The 22,978-nt window shown below is 44.9% G+C and overlaps 1 protein-coding gene across 5 annotated transcripts in view; it reads right to left on the bottom strand.

Moving 5' to 3' along the window:
* CLCN4 (chloride voltage-gated channel 4) overlaps positions 1-22,978 on the bottom strand; it is an 83,811-nt gene that overhangs the window by 14,395 nt on the left and 46,438 nt on the right. For all 5 annotated transcript variants that reach the window (XM_058535422.1, XM_058535424.1, XM_058535423.1 and 2 more), the window contains 8 exons: positions 22,235-22,334; positions 17,775-17,962; positions 14,556-14,678; positions 7,821-8,027; positions 7,617-7,697; positions 5,928-6,473; positions 4,157-4,343; positions 2,406-2,804 (listed from right to left, as the gene is read on the bottom strand). In XM_058535422.1, the coding sequence (XP_058391405.1) occupies positions 2,406-2,804; positions 4,157-4,343; positions 5,928-6,473; positions 7,617-7,697; positions 7,821-8,027; positions 14,556-14,678; positions 17,775-17,962; positions 22,235-22,334 (1,831 nt within the window). The remainder of the gene's footprint in view (positions 1-2,405; positions 2,805-4,156; positions 4,344-5,927; positions 6,474-7,616; positions 7,698-7,820; positions 8,028-14,555; positions 14,679-17,774; positions 17,963-22,234; positions 22,335-22,978) is intronic.

Here is a 22,978-nt window from a genome sequence, read left to right as displayed (position 1 = left end):
CAGAAAGAGCCTCATATTTGCAAATAGCACCAAGAGGGAAAGTTCCATTTACCAGGAATTTGAACAAGGGTCACAAATGGCCCCATGTGTTAGTATGTGATGGTGAAGAAGGCCACGTTTCCTAGGTGGTTATAACGAATCACTAACAAAAACAACAGCTATGGTTTGGCATTCCAGAGATGGATTGAAAATAACAAAACATTTATAGCTTCACGTGAGCAGTTGCTACAATTTTAAACATGATGTATAAGAAAAATCCTTATTTGCCTCATTACCATTCTTTTCTTATGCAAACTATCTATCTATAATCTTTGTTCCTAATTCCCCTGAAGGCTGAACTGGCATGGGATGGTTACTAGCTCAATGCTAATGTCATATTTCTACATTCACGAAAGGGCATATGACTCCGCAAATACAGGTCATGAATTTCTCCACCAGAGTACAGGGACTCTTCCATTTCCACAGGTCAGGAAAACAGCTTTTCTGATTGCTCAGAGCAAAACACTCTTTGTCTTTCCACAAACCATGTAAATAGCAGCTTCTATACTATTATCGGTCTGATTGAAAGCATATAGGTATTATTTACACGGCGTGTTGCCTCTTCAGACTTCCAAACATAGCTTCTAGGACAGCGCTCGCTGGCAAGCTTACATTTCTTCTCTAACCGGTTGATGACAATTACTGCTTCCCACTTGATTACAGTAATGGGTTTCAGCAAAATTAGTAAGCTGCCTCTTAGCAGGTGTGCCTGGAGCGACACAATAGGTAATGGGTTCCGTGACATTTATTACTTTAGTTTTTAAATTTCAACCTTTGCTTAAAAGATTTTAGGGATTGAATAAATTTTTTAAAGGCTGCTGATTAAATGATTTTAAAACAAACCCAACCCTACTTATACAGCTTTAAAAAAAATCTCATTATTTATAAGGCAATATTTATGCCTAAAGGCACCTACCTGTTAAGCGACAAGACCTATAACAAGGAGAAGCATCACTGAGCACTGAGGTACAAATGTGCTATTGTGTCTAAAACACAAAATCAATTGTTGTTTGGGGGAGGGAAATATGTTTGAGCAACAGGCTAAAATTAGAGGATATAGCTTATCTAAACTTATTTTTATAAAGCCTTTGATGAAGACACTTCAAAGATATTTTAAAAGCTATTTAATATCGCGAAGAGGTTTTAGAAATTCAAGGGGAGAGCGTTAGAAAGAGCTAACGGAGGCCAGGGACAAGCAAAGGACTGTCTGGTGAAGGTGTGCTCCCAGTGGGGCATTCTGCAATCATACCCGGGCCGAGTCCCACTGGCAAACTGCATACTCGGGAAGACGGCACATATAGGAAAATCGTCAAGTACACACAGGAGCCGTGTCATGGCCCCGCCTACCGTGAGATGCTGGGATGGTGTGCAGATCACAAGAGCAGGGTGCTGAGCGGGATGGCATGCGTGTTTGCCATGCATGTGGATGCGCTCTGCTGGTCCCTGCCCCAGCTGCATCAGGAGGTCTACTGGGACTCCACCCAGAGGAAGCCCTCTGAGGCTCACTGCTCCTCCTTGCCTGGGCCTCCAACGACTCACACCCAGACCCTTGCCTTTGGGATCCTACCTCCTGCTCCCCTTCCAATGCAGTCATCCCTAAGCTGACGGGGCCTGCAGGCTTGCTTCTGTGAGCTGCTTGTCTTTGGGACAGCCCACCTGGGCATCATCCCCTCTCTCCTCTCCCAACTCAACAGCCTGCCCCTCGGCCCAGCTGATTTCAGTTAGCACATGAAGAGGAGAAGCATCACACGGGACTGACCTGACATCTGCTCGTTAACCCACGTGGGCCTCTAACTGGTGGAATGGAAGATAATGTCATAAAGGGAAGTGAAAGGCTTCTGCGGGACCCAGGGAGGCATCTGAGGCAAAGAATTCACAGCCTAAGACGGTAAGCCTGCCTGACAGTCTGTCGCTGAGACTGCTCAGCCCAGGCCAGTCCAGGCCCTCCCATCTCTTCCTTCTCAGCTTCACTCAATAACTCCCTAAAAGGCAGCAGCAGCAGCAGCTTGCCTCCTAGTGGAAGTGGGGCCCAGGTGGCTGTGTGCAAACGTGGTGGTCATTTTCCAGCCAAGAATGCCTCTCCCAAGACATTGCTCCTCACGGTCTGACTTGGGGACCAGCAGCATCAGCATTAATGGGGAGCTTGGGAGAAATGCAGAGTCTTGGGTCCCCCAGACCTACCGAATCACAATCTGCATTTTAACCAGATCCTCAGGTGACATGAATACACATTAATAAGTGTGAGAGCCCCTGGCTTAATGCCCTCCGACCTTTGCACATTCTCTCTAACGTCTTTGAGAATTTGGGGGGTACAAAGGCTGCCATGCGTCTCTAAGCAAAACGTGAGCTTCCGTCTCTTTACTTACTTATTGCTAGAATCAGTTCCCTCCTCTGGGCAAACCCAATGAGGCGCTCGGAGTCCCTGGAGACCACCACGGGGAAGCCGTTGTAGTCGGTCTCCTTGATGAGCGTCTCCACGTCCTCGACGGTCATGCTGTCCTGGGTGAGCACGGACAGCGGTGGCTCTCCCCGCCGCGGCCGCATGACGTCAGTGGCCAGTGTGCGGTGGGTGAACTCATCCTTCACGTCCAGAAATGGGTACCCGTTTAAGTGGATGTGGGCCTCGTAGATGCCTTCCTTCCCAAAGGCATCAGCCACCCACTTGCTGGTCACAGCTGCTGCCATCAGGGGCACAATGTACTCCAGACCACCAGTTAATTCAAACATGATGACCACCAATGACACCGTCATCCTGGTAACTCCACCTGCCACCAAAGAGAGGAATGAAATTCCAAAACTCAACTCCAGACTCTCAAGAGGGCATGAACTGTGGAAATTGACAATCTGGCTATAAATTCTCCTGACACCTGTTCTAAGGAGACAGTCCTACCTGCTGCCCATGCTCGGACCTCTGGGACAGGGGCCAGGCTCTGTTCAACGCAGCCTTGCCTCAGGGAGCCATAAGTCACATCTGACTGGGGGGCTCTTCCCCAGCGAGGGACAACTGGGCTGTCTATTCACCCAGACCACACGCCCTGCTTTTTGGGGAGTGGATCCGATGTGGACTATGCAGGTTTCTGACTCAGCAAGTAAGGCTGTCTTCCAGAACCCCATAAGCTGGAAAACTGTAGAGATTCTTAGGGGCTACAGACAGGAGAGGGCCCACCCTTGCATCCCTTGATGTTCAAAGGGAGGATCCATACCAACTCCTAATCTTCCAATGACCTTAAACCAGGGTTTCTCAACCTCAGCACCAGGAACATTTGGGGCTGGATCATTCGTTGCTGTGGGGGCTGTTCTGTGCACTACAGGATGTTCAGCAGCATCCCTGGCCCCCACCCACGAGATGCGAGTAGCACCCCCCAGGTGTGACTTCCTAAGATGTCTCCTCCATTGCCCAGTGTCCCAGTTAAAAACCACTGTTCTAGATGGTACAACTGCAAGATGGTGGAGACTCCATCAGCCCAGGTTCCTAAATGACTGAGTGGAGAAAAGCCCTCTGCTAACTCACATTATACACACACACAGTTGATTCTCATTATCCGTGGTAGTTATGATCTATAAAGTCGCCACAAACACTGAATTAGGAAATACTGAATCACTGCCCTAGGACAAATAAAAGGTTAGGTTTCTGCAAGCCTCTGGTCACAACATTTTTGTCAACCAATCAATGCGAAAGCTTATTTTATGTGTGTTTCTGTTTAAAGACACTGTATTTCATATAATATATATATAGTTGATTCATTAACATTGAACTCACAGCCAACAGTACTATAACTCATGTCCGAGACTGACTGTGAAAATGCCAGTGAAAATGCCACGAGTATCACTTTAGGGGTTACAAACAAATTTTAGCAAGCAGGCAAATTCCCAAACATGGAATCCATGAATAATGAGGATGGACTGCATATCATGAGCAAGATATAAGCCTTGGTGTGGTAAGCCACTGAGCATTAGGGGTTTACTTGTTACAGCAGCATGACCTTGCCTATCCTGAGAATGCAAACGCTCAAGTCCATGCCTTCCTTCTTGCCAGTCCCTAAACTGGATCGGCCTTTGTGGTCGGTCTCTCTCACCTTTTCTTGCACCCCCCGCCCCCCATCATCTGTGGCCGTACCTAGGCAGGCTGCAGCTCCCACCATTGCATAAAGTCCCGGGGTGACACAGTCTGCTCCAGGTCTGCACCAGTTCCTGAAGATGATCCAGTCATGGTGATGGTAAGCCAGCTGCTCCACGCCAATTCCCACCATCCTACCCGCCATCGCTCCCACAGCCATGCTGGGGATGAAGAGGCCCGATGGGATCTCCAGGAAGCACAGAGGGAAAAGAAGCATGAGGGAAGGAGTCTGAATTCCCACTTCCCCACCCCCAGTAAACACAGGCCCCCCTCGACAAGCCTGCATTTTGCTTCAGTCTTCAAAGGAGGTGCCATGCTTCAAAATAGGTCAGCTGGGAAAGGGCGGGACAAGTGATTTCACCTGCTTAGTCAGTCATATCTACTGTGACTTGGAGAGAATGCAATTTTACACTTTCATTTCCTCTCCTTCAAAAGCTGGCCTGGTTTGCCTGCTACGGATTAAAAAATGATAAGCCCCACTGCAAATAACATTCAAAGTGAGCATCTGTCACTTGAGATACTCACCACTCTCCCTCTGCCCCTGTGCGTCATTCAGATTAGCTTTTAAAATTAAATGTCAAGCCACGGCATGAAAATGGAAAAGAAGGGCCTGCAACTGTTCACAGGTAAAATGAAGCTGAAAGCATCAGGGCAGCTGCCCTGCATCTTCCAAACAGCTTTTCACGTGCTTGCTGCCCCTTGAATCACGGTGGCCAAACACCTGTCAGAGAGAGCTGGGGCAGTTCCCTGTTCCTAACAAAGTACATTTTCCGAAAAGCATTCTGGATATTTTCGAGCCAGGCTAGAGGCAGCAAAGAAATGACTGTGTAAACTGAAACATCTTGGTAATAGTGTATTTTATATTTTGCTGTGTGGAAATACATCTTAACATATCTAGTGATCAGACGTGTGCTACAGAACACGCCTGACTCTCCGTGTTCATGGAGATGGCACGTGACCGAGATCCTGAGGGGGAGCTGCACTGATGCCCACCCCAGACTGTCATCAATCTGGGGATGGAAGTGGATCTTTAACCAAATTGCAGCTAAGTTTGGACCCTCGAATGTGATTTCTAGAGTTTGGGACATCCCTGAGGAAATGGTTCCTCTCTGAGCTGCCCCTTGTCCCACACTCATTTAATCCCCTGTAACTTCAAAGTAGACTTCTCCCAGCAGGCACAGAAGATGCTGCTAGAGCCTTCCTCAGACACGACAACAAATTCCTCTGCTAGGAGATGATGAATCAGAGACAGTCAGCTGTTAAATAAAATCCACCCAACCTTCTTCTTAAGGCAAAAATTCGGGTTTGTGTTTGACCACTATACACTCAAGTGTAAACTCTATACACTGTTTCTTAGACTTTTTAAAGAGAAACAAATCATAGAAATACCACACAGAAAGCAATAGTAACGAACACAACGGGGGTTCAGGAGGGTTCACAATGTTCTGCTTCTGGTCCTGGGTGCTGGTTACACAAGCGTGTGTGTTTTGTGAAAGTTCACCAAGCTGTACATGCCTCTATATGAATGATATACTCTGAGCCTTAGCTTCTTCACTTGTAAAATGGGATGAAAATCTCTATTTCATAGGCTTATTGTTTATCAAAAGCATAGTTTCTTGTTGATTAAAAGAATGTCAAATGCTCGGCATAAGAGAACATTGAATAAAGGCCAGGTCTCCTTTTCCTCCCATCGTAATTTTTTTTTGGTAAGTAGGGTGCCATCCCCAGAAGGACATGGGTTGCCCCCACATCCTCCTTCCCCTCCACTTACCTTCATGCCAAAGGTAAATATGGTAATGACGATTTTGAAGATCAGCGCCAGGGCCAGCTGCCACATGGCGGTGTAAACCCCGAACCCGGCCGGCCGGTCCGGGATGTCGTCCACAGGCCGCGTCATGTTGGGGTCGTTGACGTAGTCACAGAGCTGGGAGGACTCGAGGGCCCCGCAGTCATTGAACAGCTCAGAAATGAGCTCGCTCGTGCTCCGGCGCGTGTAGGGATTGGGGTAGGCGATGATGGCGGTGATGGCGGTCACCACGATGACCTCCAGCACCGGGTACTTGCCCAGCTTGGTGGTTTTGCGCCTCCTGCACCAGGCGATGTTGCAGCGGATGAAGAGGGTTCCCCACAAGCCCCCAAAGACCCCAAGCAGGATGAAGGGGAAGAGTTCGGCCATGTACCAGGGCGTGTGATATTCCACGTAAAAGAGAACAAGGCGGCTGTTCCCAAAGGGATTGATGGAGCGCAGCGTGAAGGCCGCCACCAGGGCCGCGAAAAAGGACCTCCACAAGGTCTTCAAGGGAAAGTAGTAACTGACCTGGGACGAACAAGTAGGAAATTAGCGACTGGCCAAAGAAACAGCTGCCCAGGGCCCTGACCCCACTGACCAGCAGCCACCCACAGATGCTTGGAGTGCAAGTCGCACCCAGACCAAAGATGGGCGGCACTCACTTCCTCAGTCTAGGCTTAGGTATGACCAAAATGCACCAACAAAGATACTTAAATGACTCTGGGTCTAAAGGTGCAGTGGATACTAGTCAAGGTGTGTTAGAACTATTTTTTTAAGAGAAATGAAAATATTTAATGATAATTCTGTTTACGGCATAGAGATCTCCTAAAAGCAAATAAACCTCTGGATTTGATTTGACAGACAACAGAACAGATCAAGGGTTGGAAAATCCTGGCCCACCAAATGTATTTATATGGCACGTGAGTTAAGAATGGTTAAAAAAGCGTATTTTGTGACGTGAAATATTCAAAAGAAGAACAATTTGTGACATGTGAAAATTATAAAAAATTCAAACTTTAGCGTCCATAAGGAAAGTTCTATTGGAATGCAGCCATGCCCATTCACGTGTGCGTTGTCTGTGGGGGCTTTCCCACTACGACAGCAGAGTAGAGTAGTTGCGACAGAGGCCATGAGACCCACAAAGCCTAAAATGTTTACTATCTGGCCCTCTACCGAAAACGTCTGCCAACCCCTGGAATGGATCCACTGGGGTTCCCAAAAACAAAAATGCTTAATTAAATTGGTTATGAGAAAGAGAGAGAAGACTGTAAACCTTTAAAAAAGTATTACAGTGGCAATTTGTGAAACAATACAGTCACGCACCCATGTCAACAACAGACTGCATATACGGCAGTGGTCCCACTAAGATTAGTGCCATATAGCCTAGGTGTGTAGTAGGCTACACCACCCAGGTTTGTGTAAGTGCACGCTATGATGTTTGCACGACAATGAGATCGCCTAACGACGCATCTCTCAGAATGCATGACTGTACTTGAAAACAGATATTTGCCAGCGAAAATTGTGGCTCCTTAATGAGCTGCAGGACTCTTGCTCAATACTCCATTGAGTCTAATCCTCAAAGGGCTGGAGACGGAGGCGCACTGCTGTGCTAACCATCCACATACTCCTCAGCCCTCCAAACCACGCATTCCCTCAGCTGCCCTTTCTCACCTCTTCTAGACTGAAGAGCACGCCCCCGATTGGAGCACCAAAGGCAACAGAGACTCCGGCAGCAGCTGCAGCCGAAAGCACCTGCAAGGCAGAGAGTCCTATGTAAGCCCCCGGGCCCTTCGTGACAACAAGCGTGTGCAGGTGAGACTGGAGAGAGGCTTCCGGAAGAGACCTGCACTGCAGATGGAAGCTCAGCCTGCTCACCTCACGCCTCTTGCCCTCGTTCTTGCTGTACTTGGAGAAGAGGCTGCTGAAGAAGTTGCCACAGCAACAAGCCACGTGCACCAGCGGCCCTTCTTTCCCAAGGCTCAGGCCCGAGGACACTACCAGCACCAGGGTGACAGTCTTGATCAGCAGGGTCCACTTCCCCAAGTAGCCCCTGATGATAAAGCCGCTCAAAATGGTCTTTATCTGAAACAGAGGACGGAGAACAAGGGGGAGTGAGCTGCTTCAACACCACGGCGAGGAAAATCACTAATGCCTCTGAGGGGCACTGTTCAAGCTGAGATTCACTAAATCCTATGGAAGAGAGGCGACTTCAGTTTTTGATTTAGCCATAACCTTACGTTAACAGAATGTATATTAACATCTAATTTTATATTAATGGAAACCTGAAACAATTCAAGGCACAGTAAAGCTGAAGACTTCCTACAATAAGAAGAGATCATAATGAGGACTGAATAAGTAATTAGCAGGGGCTCATTTAATTTACAGCATTTTATCCTGTTCACGTTACCCTCTGTTGTGTTGAAGAGAGACTTGTACCTATTGATTTTAACTATTAATTTCTGACTACTGAAAGATGTCCAAGATAAAGAGATGGAAAGCTGGCTACCTATGTGACAAAGCAAATAAAACAAAACGTCAACTGAACTTCAGGTCGGAGTCAGCAAATGGCGGCCCGTGGGCCAAACCCAGCAAACTGCCCATTTTCGCGTGATCCACAAGCTAAGAATGCTTTTAACATTTTTAAATGCAATATGTAAACAAGACTACTAGCCTTTTAGTGAGAATAGTTGCTCACTTTTGCCTCCTGGTTTACAAAGCCTAAAATACTGACTCTCTGCCCTTTACTAGAAAAGTTTGCCAACCTCTGCTGCAGACCATGGGTACATGGTTTACTGTCAAATTCTTTCAACTTTTCTGTATGTTTGAAAATATTCTTAATACGATGTTAGAAAAAGAAGATGCTCAACATTCTAGTAACACACCTCTGGGGGATATAAAAATGTTGGAATCCATGACGACCCCTTCCCTTCCCTGAAATTCTGCCCTCTTGTACCGAAAAGGACTTTGACTACAGGTAGAGTTGTCTTGCTCCATTTTCAGATCTGCCACATTTTGTAAATGCTAAATAATGGCTTTCTTCTTAAAGGTGCACATGAGTTTGCCTAACACTTTTGGAATTCAACTGGGTGCCAATCTCAGTGATTAACTTCATATATTGGAGTCCTCTTCCCCCAAAACAATATTGTTTTGGATACAGAAACATCACCAATGGGTAAATAACTTTTTACCTTCAACCTCTCCCACAACTGGCTGAAATGGAGTGAATGTTTACTGCTGAGCTAGCAATTTACAAGTCTTTAATCATAGATTAGTTAGAGATACCAAATGAGTCAGCCAATGAAATTCGTGGTCAATTTCTGTTTTCCCATTGTACAATACATAATGGGACAATGTTAACTCTTGTCAGTGAAGGGACGTTTACATAACTTCAAGGTGCCTCCTAGCAGGTGTTGCTCTGCCAAGAAATCCACTTGTCAAATAGCTATTAGTCCTTCTCAACCTTGGCGCTCATTGGAATCACCTAGGAATCAGAAACCAGTGAGGACGGGCTCTCCCCCGAGATTTGATGTGATTGGTCTGAGGTGTATCCTGGGCACGAGGATTTTTACAGCCTCCCGAGATGATTCTAAAATGCAGCCCAGGAAGAGAACGACTGCTCCATTCCCGAGAAGAGCAGTACAAGTATTCCTAATTTCTCAGTATTTAAGGGACGGTCCTGAAACACTCTTCAGCAACATGTCACCTTTGGTGATTTGGGGTGCGCTGTAAAGTGAGCAAATCCTCAAAATTTTAAAGGATTGTGAATGGACCATTTTCATCTCAGGAATTATTGATAGAGATCTGTTTCCTAATTTAAGGAAAAAGATCAAGAGCGAGTCAGCGTGAGGGCATGCATTTCCAAAGAAGTCAATGAGCTCCTTCCTATAGAATATAAGCGAGGTCTTCTAGCTATATAATCAGATGGTATTCCTTGAATTAGCCTTTAACTAATGGCAGACAAACTAGCAGTGGTTAAACCGGTCTTTAGCTCGTGGTAGTTGGCCTATTTGAGCCCGTGCTCTGGGGAGCTCAGGTGCCTTTATTTAAGGGATGTTTTACTATGCCTGCCACAATCCTGCCCTTTTGTGTTGCTTCGAATAAAATTATCTATAATTTTTGTCAGTTAGTTAATGTACATTTGGACCCTAGGGTACAGTTTAAGAGTGAAATACCATTTAGAAAATTACAAGCATCTAAATTACCTGAGCCTTTGCCAGCCATGACATGTGGTGAATTGAACAATGTAATAGGTATTTTGTAATTCTCTAAAATGATTTTATAAAATTGTCATGATCAAATTAGGGACTAAAGAAAGCAAATTCATTCCCAGTAGATACCAAAATCCAATCACTTGCTTTAATTTGAATTAACAGAGACTGAATCAAGCAGAGCTTGAACAAGCTGTATTATAGCCAATTTGTGATTTGGTGGCGGTAACTTGAAAACCTTTCTGGTAAATAAGTGTTTTTGAGAGTGTTCACGTTTTGTAACAAACTGAAACATCAACTCAAAGTAGGTTCTCTATAGTCAACAGTGGTTCTACTAAGGAAGCAAAGAGAAGTAGAAAGAGGGACATCCTTGCCCAGTTCTCTCTAAATTCCCAAGTCCAAGAACTAGTGTTCACTTTTCAATGGGCTCTATTGAGCTTAGACAAGAGCATTTATTACACAGAAAAAATGTTCTCTAAATTTTCATTTAAAAAAGATGTTTCCAAAGGAATTTTCATTCTAAGTAACCAAAATGTTTCAGAAGCAAATGCTAGGGAGGATGAGCAATTTTTAAAATGTGCAGAAGTACACTGCATTCAAAGTTGTTCTGACACCACACGCCATATAACAGCTTACAGCAGATCACTTCAAACCATGAGAAGTTTGTTTTCTAAAGAGCTCAGTTAGTATCTTTGCTAAAATGAAGAAGGGCCTCGTATCTCAATTTGAGTGAAGTCAGTTTGCAAGTTCGTTTGGTTTTGGCTGGGAGGAGGTTTCTTTTTATCCATGAACTATTAATTTACGTTGACTTTTTACTCTGCCCCTTTCCTCCAAAACTGGGGCAGGTATTGCACTCTTAGGTTAGGAATTTTAAGCTCTACTATAATAATAGTGAAAATTTTGCTACTACTGAGTCATAATAACCAAAACTTCATTATAAAACCTCCATTGGGTTCCTGATACTTTAAAAGATGATTGTGAACTCTTTCATAAATAGAGAAATGAATCTGTCACTATATATGGTTAAAACATAGTAATAGAGCGAGCCCTGATGGCCTAGTGGTTAAAGTTACACACTCTCTGCTTCGGCAGCCTGGGTTCGCTTCCTGGTCACAGAACCGCACCACCCATCTGTCAGTTGCCATGCTGTGGCAGCGGCTCACATAGAAGAACTACAATGACTCACAACAAGGACATACAACCATGCCTGAGGCTTTGGGGAAAAGAAAAAAAAATTCTTAAAAGCAGTTCGTTCCCGGGCGCGCACCGACACACCGCTTCTCTGGCCATGCTGAGGCCGCATCCCACATACAGCAACTAGAAGGATGTGTAGCTATGACATACAACTATCTACTGGGGCTTTGGGGGAAAAAATAAATAAATTAAAAAAAATTTTTTAAAAAAAGCATATTAAGGGGGCCGGCCCCGTGGCTTGGCAGTTGAGTGCGCGCACTCCGCTACTGGCAGCCCAGGTTCGGATCCCGGGTGCGCACCAACGCACCGCTTGTCCAGCCATGCTGAGGTGGCATCCCACATACAGCAACTGGAAGGATGTGCAACTATGACATACAACTATCTACTGGGGCTTTGGGGAGAAAAAGGGGAAAAAAAAAAAAAAGCATATTAATAACACGAGCACCCACGTACCCACTCCAAGCTTAAGGTAGAGGAGTGGGTGCCTTTGAAAGCCCTGTGTTTGCTTCCTCACTGGGACCTTCCTCCTCCCTTGTCCCAATCATTTCCCTGCCTTTCTTTATAGTTTTAGCACATACGTGTATCACTAAACTGTATGCAGTTTCATTTTAGCTGTTTATGGACTTTATATAAATAGAATCATACTTTATATATTCTTCTGCAACTAACTTCTTTTCACTTGATATTGCTTTTTTGAGTTTTATCCACATCAACGTGTTCCTTGCATTTTTGTCACAAAGGAAACTTAATGCTTGACTCAGTATCTTAATAATTGTGAGTTCAGCTGTGACAACTAAAGATGCCCACTTTGGATGAATGCCAAGTCCAGCCAATCCTTCACAGACAGAGCTCATATTGGAGCTCTGTCTACAAGATCGCAAGCTGAGCCACGCATCTCTGGTTCTTGGAAGGGGAAGATGGGATTGCCCATCACACCTTTTATTGCTGCTTTAAATTTTCTACCAATGCCCCACCGGCCATCTCCTTATTTTGAAAAGGTAGCTTGAGTCAAAAAATGCCTACTGTTGGGCAGTGGGACTGTAACTGTGATGCCAACAATGATGTTTTCTTTTTATTGTCCAGGGTGCCTTAGGTCTTAGATAGCAAATAAAATACAGTCAGTTCTGCCATAACGCTTGTTTTGAAAACACAAATTTGTTCCAGTGCAATTCATGCATTACGGAAGAACTTGAGTATAACACAAATTTCACGTCTATTTATGCACAATTTCATCTGGGAGAAACATTGGGTGAAGGCATAAAACTATACCAGCTGAACTGAGCCATGCAGGGAGACACAAAACACACAGAGGCAGGTGCCTCCAACATCTACCAGTTCACACGTGCACTAGGGAGCATTTATTTCTTAACCATTTGATGTGTGTAAAAGTGTGCTACTATTTTTATTAGGTTCCCATCTTTTTTATATGTGTCACCGATGAAGTTTTGTTTTTTGTGTGTTTTTTTGAGGAAGATTGGCCCTGAGCTAACATCTGTTGCCAAACTTCCTCTTTTTCTTTTTTTTCTGCCCAAAGCCCCAGTACATAGTTGTATATCCTAGTTGTAGGTCCTTCTAGGTCTTCTATGTGGGACACTGCCTCAGCATGGCTTGATGCGTGGTGAGTTAAGTCTGCACCCAGGATCTGCACTGGCGAACCCCAGGCGGCCAAAGTGGAATGTGCAAACTTAACCGCTATGCCACCAGGCTGGCCCCCACCGATGAAGTTTTTGAGTGTTCTGCCACTAACCCCATTTTCCCCACAAGCTTTGTGGTTTTCATTGTGCAATTTTGTAGAGCACTGTGAGTTTTAGGAATGCATATGTTGCATTATAGCAGAATGTGCTGTATTGAGGAACTAGGATGGTACTGCAGCTCGTTTTTCAGGTTCCCACAGCAATATGTTAATATAAACCATCAAAAATTCAGCATGACATATTAAGTCTTTTTTCTATCTTTCCTGAAACAAGACAATGTTGAGCTTTTCTTTCGACAATCTTTGAATGACTTCAGCCCTTTCTATGAACTGCCTGGACCAGCAGCAGCGCTGGCAGGCACCCGCCAAGAATGTGGGTGCAGGAGAGCAGGGACCAATGTGGGTCCATTGCCATAATTGGTCACATCTTTAAACTCACTGTGTCGGGCCGGCCCCGTGGCTTAGCGGTTAAGTGCGCGAGCTCCGCTGCTGGCGGCCCGGGTTCGGATCCTGGGCGTGCACCGACGCACCGCTTGTCCAGCCAGACTGAGGCCACGTCCCACATACAGCAACTAGAAGGATGTGCAGCTATGACATACAACTGTCTACTGGGGCTTTGGGGGAAAAATAAATAAATAAATAAAAATAAACTCACTGTCTCCACTGCCTATGGGTGTTGCTGAAGCAGGAACTTGAAGGAGAACTGAACTGCACTGATAGTGATAATATGAAAACTTTTAAAATTATTTCTGGCTAAAATTTTCACTGTCTGGGCTTTTCAGGAATTAGCTCAATTATCATTATTCTACCAAGTAGATGGTCCTAGGTTTGAAGTTTAGTCCCAGGCATTCCTCTTGATCGACGAGGTCACTTTCTGCATACTTTGGTTACACGAAAGTGCTGAAAAATATTTATAAGAACTCTAAACTCACCAGGGTGCATTCACAGAGCATGAACTGAATGTGCAATTCAGTTTTTTAAAGATTGCTATTACCGTGTCACCAGAAAATCAAAATGTGGCAAAGGAGTTTACTCATGAGGGAGTTTACTCAGCAGTCAACTTTCTGAGCAAATAACCTCCACTATTGTCTTTTTTCATGTTACATCATAGATGCACTTACGAGTTACTCAAGTGCCACATTTATGTGTATGGTTAATGGACTTGGATTCCACAGGCTTTAAGAGTTATGCCTGGTTTGCAAAGACAAGAATTTAATCCTCTGAGAAGCAATAGAGCATAAATCCTGAATACAGAGCATAAATCCTGAAGTCGGACAGCCAGGTTCAACTCCCAGCTTACCAGCTTAGTGACCTTGGGCAAGTTACTTAACCTCTCTGTGCTTCAGTTTCTTCAACTATCAAATAAAGAATAACAGTACCTACCTCATAGGCTCATTCTAAGGACTAAATGAGTTAACAGACGTCAAATGCATGGAACTGTGCTTGGCACATAAATGCTACATAAGTATTTGCCACGCGCTTCATTGGCACAAAAGAAATTCGGCCACCACTCACCTCTGGTATACCAGAGCCGCAGGCGTATGGCGCAAATACGCGCACCAGGGAGACGGCCAAAAATGCAAACAGCAACGCCCACAGGATGTACATTAGGTAATTCAGAATGTAGGCACTGGCACCCTAAACAACACACAAGACAAGAAAGAACACGTAAGCCATCACAGATCCGAGCGACGCAGCCACCCACCCCTCCACTGTGAGAGCGGAAGCTTTGATGGGATGGGCTGCTTCTCTCCCTGTCCTGTGTCAACAAAAAGGCCAGCGCTGGTTTAACCAGCTGTTGCTATTGCTACAGTCAGTACACACAAACCCAGCACCGGGTGTTTCTCCAGGAGCTGTTCACACACATCTTCTACCAGGTGAAATCTCAGCAGTCATGGAAACTGTGAATGATACTTGGTTTTAATCACCACTTGCACTAGAGTTAATGAAAGATGTGATGCAGAAAATTCTGTCTTCGAGACCCTGGAAGGTTTCTTTCGTCTTGTCTACAGTGGATCGGCCTCTCCTAGCTTTCATTAAGGCCACGTCCATGCCACAGCTGGCAGCAGCACCGCCAATGAATAATGTGGGAACTAGATTTGAGAATTACTGCTACTCAAATGTGGTCCCCGGACCAGCAGCTGCAGCAGCATCACCTGGGCGGGTGCTAGAAATGCAGAGTCTCAGGCCCCACCCAGAGCTGCTGCATCAGACGCTCCAGAGGGGGCCCAGCAAAATGTGTTTCAACAAGCACTCCAGAGGATTCCAATGCAAGCTAACATTTGAGAGGCCCTTTTAGAGGGGGAAAAACTTGATCATCTCCCTTAGAATAATTCACTGAGCCATTTATTCCAAATTATCTGATGTGTGGAGAAGGGTTTCTGAACCAAACACATAGTCTGGGGTCTTTGATGCTGAGGACCTGGTCTGCTGGGTGGAGAGCACATTTCTCTAGGCCCGCACATTTCTCTAGGCCTCAGCTTCGTGCCACCATCTGGAGTACTCAACTGAAGGGGGGAAGGAAAGCGAGGTCACCTACAAGTCAGGCCAAGGACACGGCCATATGTGTGCCTATTAAATGCAAAAACACGTTCCAGGAGACTGCTCTAGCCTTTACAGTCACATATATTCACACCCTATGTGGTGAGAAATCGGACTGAGGAATACATTTCACCCACTTAAAAATGTACTTTTTTGAGACTAAAAATAACTTCTCACTCTTGCTAACAGTAATTCTTTGAATCAAAGTATAAATCTTAGAAACGGTTGAAGGGTCGGCCCCGTGGCTTAGCGGTTAAGTGCGTGCGCTTCGCTGCTGGCGGCCCGGGTTCGGATCCCGGGCGCGCACCAACGCACCGCTTCTCCGGCCATGCTGAGGCCGTGTCCCACATACAGCAACTAGAAGGATGTGCAGCTATGACATACAACTATCTACTGGGACTTTGGGGGAAATAAATAAATAAATAAAATTATAAAAAAAAAAAAAAAGAAACGGTTGAAAAGCCATATTTGGGGCCATATTTCCCAAAAAAAAACATATCACAAGTAGGAAAAAAAATAAAATATGGCGCCCAGCCAATTTTGCCTGCCCACTCCCATCAACCCAAGTAGAGAATTTATTTTTGGAAGTAATGGAGAGGGCTGAGAACATGTGAGATTTCAAGATCCCTGTCTACTTCTGAGATTTTGAGGAATTAATTTTCAATTCCACCGAGAAAGAGGTTTAGTAAGATGGCAAAGTACATTCCAAATGTCTTCAGCTGTGGTAAGTCAATCGGGCAAAAAAAAAAGTGGGGGCCAAAGGAGATGTATAAATAGATTACATCTATCTTCCAAGAATAGTTCTAATTTGAACAGTACTCACATTACCCCCAATGTGAATCTTGGCAACCTAGCTCCCCCTCACCTGGGGTTCTGATCTGTCAATGACCCATAGTTGTGGTAACCACTGAACTTGGTTAGAACTTAACTCTTTTCCTGTACTAAGATTTTTACACAGATCTGAAGCTCTAAGTGCCATGAAGGCAAGCGCCCCAGTCTGTGGTTCACCACTACACCCCCTGCCTGGGACAGTCTCATCACAGAAGACCCAGAAACATCCTCTACAATGCACTCATAAGATGCAGTGGAAGATGATAACTTAAATCACAATGAGATACCACTTCACACCCGCTAGGATGGCTATAATCAAAAACAGACAATAACAAGTGTTGATGAGGCTGTGGACAAACTGGAATCCTCATACGCTCCTGGCGGGAATGGAAAATCGTGCAATCACTTTGGAAAACAGTCTGGCAGCTCCTCAAACAGTTAAACATAGAATTACCATATGACCCAGCAACTGTCCTACTAGGTATCTATGCAAGAAAATGAAAACATATATCTACACAAAAACCTGTACACAAACGTTCAAAACAAAATCATTCATCATAGCGCAAAAGTGGAAGCAACCCATATCCGTCAACTGATGAATGGATAAATAAAATGTAGTCTACCCACACAATGGAAAATTACTCAGCCATGAAAAGGAATGAAGTACTGATTCATGCTGCAACATGAATGAATTTGAAAAACAGAAGGCTAAGTGAAAGAAGTCAGACACAAAAGTCCACATATTGTATAATTCCACTTAGATGAAATGTCCAGAATAGGCAAATCTGTAGAGACAGAAAGTAAATTAGTGGTTACTTAGGGCTGGTGGGTTAGGGGGAATGGGGAGTGACTACTAATGGATACAAGGTTTCTTTTGGGGTGATGAAGATGCTCTAAACTTAGACTGTGGTGATGGTTGCACAACTCTGTGAATGTTCTAAAAACCATTGCATTGTACACTTTAAATGGGCAAACTATATGGAATGTGAATTATATCTCACTAAAGCTATTATTTAAAAAAAAAAAATTACATCTTTTTGCCTTAATTAGAAGGTATAAAAATCAACCCTACTTCTTCAGCATGATCAACAAACCACTCTTGGTAAGAAAAATAAAGCCAAACATAAGACTTTTAAAAATATATACATATATTATGCACATGAGACAGTGGGGAAGGGTTTTCCAACTGAAGTTTGAACATTAGAGCTAGAAAAAGCTAAGTTGTACTAGTACTAAACCACAGACGGTTATCAGAACAGACACTTGAAGGTGAAACCAGACATTCACAGAATGCCCAGCAGTGTTCCAAAGCGCCTACAGAGTGGCGAGCATTCCCAGACAGGACCCTGCCCAGAAACCCACCTCTGACTGATTCACCAGCAGCTCGGACCATTTCTGCCACAGAGGACACTTGTCCCTGTCCTCAAAAGTAGTCTCGTTGGAAGTCCAGCAGCACTGCTCGTGGCTGTACCAGAAGGCAGACAGGCAGACCCCCTCCTTCAAGTCGGTCATCCAGTCGACAGCGAGATCGATGACCCCAGCCAAGGTGCCTGGAAGAAGCAGCAAGAGCCATGTAGAGGAATCGCCCCGTGATGATGCAATGGGAACATGACATGGGGCCAACGTGGGAGCACATCGGCCAGGAAGGCCATGCGCCAGAGTGCTGAGGGCTGCCACTCACATAGAAAGCTTCTTTCATTAATCGTGAAGTCCCCTTAGCATTTATGGTGTGGGCAAGGCAGTGCCCGGCCCAGTGAGATACAAAGGCCAAGGATCTATGGCCCTCGGGTGGGTGAACGCAGGCAGGAGAGAGACATGCAGGTCTTCACTCATCACAAGCCACTGGGGCCAAGCAGCTTTCAGAATCACGCCTCCCAAACTTTAGAAATGCGGTCCATCCACCCTATAAATGACCTAATGCCTTCAGCGGCTTCTAGGGCAGGATGCTGGCATTACATCCATTCATATTTCTCAAGGAACCACGACAATTCAGACAAAATGGAGGTATAACAACGACAACAGCCTCATCATTTAACTAAGGTTTTGCCACCAAATGGGAACCAAACTTGGAAAATCTCACTTATTAGAACTTTCTGGATTTGTTAAATCATGGATAAGGGATTGTGGATCTCTACAATAACTACTTTAAAGGCCGATAGAAGTGGGATAAAATAGTGTGCAGTAGGCTACAAAAGGCTACCTTGAGTCTCTTTCTAGATTAACCTATTCCAATCTTTTATGAAGGCACGAAATACTTTCAGGCTACTGAATTTTTCAAACTTTTACTGGATCCCTATTACAATATCAATTCCCCACCTGCATCAACACCAAAGGCATCCACATACCTGCAACAGGGCTCACCCCTCCCTGCTCTTCTCCTGTTACATCAGAGGTTGCCCATTCCTCTTGGGAGAACACCTGAATCCTCAACAGGTCGCAGACTCAAACAGCTGGCCCCTCGTATCTCTCCAGCCTCATCTCTTTCCATCACTAACCCCTACACCCTGATATCATGATTAGCTACATACACATATACACATACATATGTGCATATACGTGTGTATATATATATACACACACACTCCCACTAGTCTATAAGCGGGGGAAAAAGATTTTGTTGTCTGGTTTGCATGCCACAGTGGGGGTCAGGCCAGATGTCCAGACCCTGTGTCCACTCTAAGTGGGCAAGGGCCATCTGCCTTTGTCCATTGGTGTATCTGTGTCGTACCTAGTTGGAACTCTATATCCATGTTGAATGAATGAGTACAATAAATGAACGAAAAATCAGAAAACTCAGGCCCATCCACTCACGCAAGAGATAATTATTGAGCACCCACTTACTATGTGCCAGTTACTATTCCGTGCCCTGGGGTTACGGCAGTGAACAAAGCAGACTCAGGTCCCTGCCTTTGTGGAATTACACCTCACGGGGGAGAAAGACACTAGACAAAATAAATAAGTAAATTGCAGGCTCCATTAAAAGGTGATAAGTGCTAGAGAGAAAAATATAGCACGTTACAATAGTGCCGCCATGTTGGAAAATAGTCTGGCAGTTCCTCAAAAAGGTAAACATGGAGTTAGCATCTACCCAAATAATTCTACTCCTAGGTGTAGACCCAAGAGAAATGAAAACGTTATGTCCACACAAAGACTTGCACACGAACGTTCACAACAGCACTATTCACAACAGCCAAAAAGTGGAAACAACCCATATGCCCATCAATTGCTGAATGGAGAAACAAAATGTAGTCTAGCCACGCAATGGAATAGTATTTGGCAACACAAAGGAATGGAGTATTGACACACACTACAGCATGGATGAACCGTGAAAACAGTATGCTGAGTAAAAGAAGCCAGTCACAAAAGCCTACATATTGTATGATTCCATTTATATGGAATGTCCAGAAGAGACAAACATAGAGGGAAAGAAGGTAGATTAGTGGTTGGCTGGGGCTGAGAGGAGCCTGGGGACACTGGGGCTGGATAGCTAAAAGGTACAGAGGTTCTTTGCAGGCTGATGAAAATGTTCTAAAATTGATCGTGGTGATGGTTGCACAATTATGTGAATATACTAAAAATCACTGAATTGTACACTTTGGGTGAATTGTATGGTGTGTGAATTATATCTCAATAAAGCTGTCACAAACATACACATGTACACACACACACACACATACAGTGGGCGAGGGGGATGAGGCTCAGAGGGGGAGAGAAGTACTTTTAGAAAAGGTGGTCAGGCAATGCCCGAAGCACAAGATGACATTTGAACAAAGACCTAAAGAAGGGGAGGGAGGGGTCCTGCAGATATCCAGGGGTGAGACCCAATGATCACCCCAAATTCCACCACTATTCATTCATGTGCAATCACATTATCCCACACCCACTCTTCCTGGCTGAGTCTGCTTCTGACGGCGCTGGGAATCTCAGCTTCGTTCTGTGGAACAACAGCGACACCCAGTGGAGCCTTCTGATCAATGCCCTGCAGAGCAGACCCTGCTTGGGCTTCTCTATCTAGCGAGTCAGAATATAACGTCCGGGGCACCACTGAGGAGATGACAGGCCAGGCAGTGAGACTCCTGAGTCCTCTCCACCGTTAGACCAGCTGGGGAATGGGAAAGTGAATGGGGCCCAGTCTGCTGGCTTTCCCTTCCAGGTACATCCAGGTCAAAAGAATACCTGAGCCTCCTTCACTGTCAGTATCTTCCCATTCTTGCCTTCCTCCTATATTCATTTGCTGATGTGTCCATGGCACCGCCCTTCCCCAGTGGTTCTCACCCTGGGCTGCACATTGGAATCACAGGTGGGGGGTGCCGGGAGGAAGTGAGGGGGCCTTTACCCAATGCTAGGGCGTCATCTCCAGGGATACTATTTAATTGAAGCCCAGGCAGCAATATTTTTTTTTAATGCCCCAGGTGATTCTTCCCGAAAGAACTGATGGAAATCAGGTTGATAGTGAAACCAAGTGGTCAATATCAGATTTGTTAAAGAGAGCCCAATGGGCTCTTAGATTAATCAACACACCTGTGCTGCACTGTTTACTCCAGCATGATACCAGAACATCTATTCCAGATTTCTTCATTTTCTCTATTTATTTCACCTTCCTAGGAGCCAAGAATAATGATACAGTGTACAGTTGTAGCAATCTATTCTAAATAAAGACATCAAAATTCACAGCAAACTCCTACCCTGCCCACTTTCAAAGATCTTCATAGAAGCAGTCAAACAAACTGGAGGAAAAACACCGTATATCCATGAAATCTATACTCCTCCAACGTTACCGCCCTTATCTACTGGGAACGCCACTGGGAGAGAAAGGGAGAAGTACACGGACAGCTGCTGTGACTAGGACTCTTCCTTACGGTCTCCTCTTGGCTCTTTGTGACATGCCAGAGCAGATGGAGCCCCTCCCCTGCAAATAAGCCCCTCCTACAGTCGCATATGGACTAAATGAAAGAGCGCCCGGAAATCACAAAATCTGTATCTATGCCCTGTTATTACAGTCATTCTCTGATCAATCCTATAACCATAACTTTTATGTTATTATAGCTAGGGGATTTTTATTAAAGGAATCTCTTTAGCATGCTCTAATTTTTTATCCTTAGACATTAACCTTTGCAGACTCCTAAAACGAAATAAGTTTCAGGAAACAATTTCCAAAGAGAGCTGCTGTATTTGATATTAAAAGGGCAGGTTTCCCCTCCAGATAGTCACCCATTCACTCTGGAAACATCTACTGCTTGCAGGCATCGTGTTGGAATTATGAAAATGAAGGACGCAGAGTCCCTGAGGGTCAGGACAATGCAGGGGCTGGAGGTTATCTCCCCTGGGCCTACCTCAGATCGCGCAGGTGTCTCACACTATTTTGAGTGTCTTAGGATGTTTACAATTCATTCCAGGGCCTGCCAGTATTAGTAAAGGCCACTCTCACATGGTGTTTTATTATTAGAGATCAAAAGTTTCCCATACGTTCTTGCCTTCTATATTATATAACCCAGTACTACAGAATATAAAATGTGTGCTTTCGATAAAATCCAGTATAGCACGAAACCTTTGTGCTGTGTGGACAGGGCCAACCAGCTCTGTAATTACAGCTCTCCGATGGGCGCACTTGGGCCATGCCATGGGGTCTTGCCTTATGGGGGATAGATTTTATGTTAAATGTAGGGTCATGTATTTTGCTCTTAGATATTTCAAGGAATCAATCCTCTGCGTGGGGTAAAAGAGAAGCATGCCATTTTCAGACTATCACCCCAAACAGTCAGCGCTCTGGGTTCCAGCCCCTCAAGCTTTGCCCCGGGAGGACTGCATGGCCTTCCACGTACCCGCCAGCAGGCCGATGAGCAGCATCACCACCCATCCCGACCAGGCATCCAGCAGGCTCTTGATGAACTCCCATATGGACTCCTTGCTTTTGCTGGTTATCTAGAAACAAGAAGACACAGTAGTTGATCTAGATCCATTTTCCAATTCCTGCTTCCTTCTCTGAAACTGTTTCCTCTGGAAAGAAGGTGATTGAGAAAACTAATGTAATTAAGCACTAAATTCCCACTCACATTACCTTCAGTTACCCACCGCAATGACAACATGGGCTTTCCAGTTCAGAGAGCTCTAAAGATGCCACAGCACTCTCCAAATAATTATAATCCACAAAAATTCACTTAATTAAAAAAACTTGAGCCAGCCCTGATGGCCTAGTGGTTAAGTTCAGCACACTCCACTTCAGTGGCCTGGGTTCGGTTCCCAGGCACAGAACCACACCACTCGTCTGTCAGTAGCCATGCTGTGGCAGCAGCTCACATAGAAGAACTAGAAGGATTTACAACTAAAATATACAACTATGTATGGGGGCTTTGGGGAGGAAAAAAAAGAGAGAGAAAAAGATTTACTAAGTGTGATTTGATCTTTGATTATTCCAAAGCCATTCCGAAAGGAGACAGATTCGGTGTCACCATTTTGAATAAGAATTACTATTTGAACTTACATTGTAAGGTCTGTTCACAAAAGAACCTCTTCAACAAAGACTTCATTTCCTGCTGTTGTTTTCGAGGGTAAATGTTAACAGGAAG

The sequence above is a fragment of the Diceros bicornis genome, chromosome X (genome assembly GCF_020826845.1).
Source record: "Diceros bicornis minor isolate mBicDic1 chromosome X, mDicBic1.mat.cur, whole genome shotgun sequence".
Taxonomy (NCBI): domain Eukaryota; kingdom Metazoa; phylum Chordata; class Mammalia; order Perissodactyla; family Rhinocerotidae; genus Diceros; species Diceros bicornis.
This window is presented reverse-complemented; position numbering and strand designations above follow the sequence as displayed.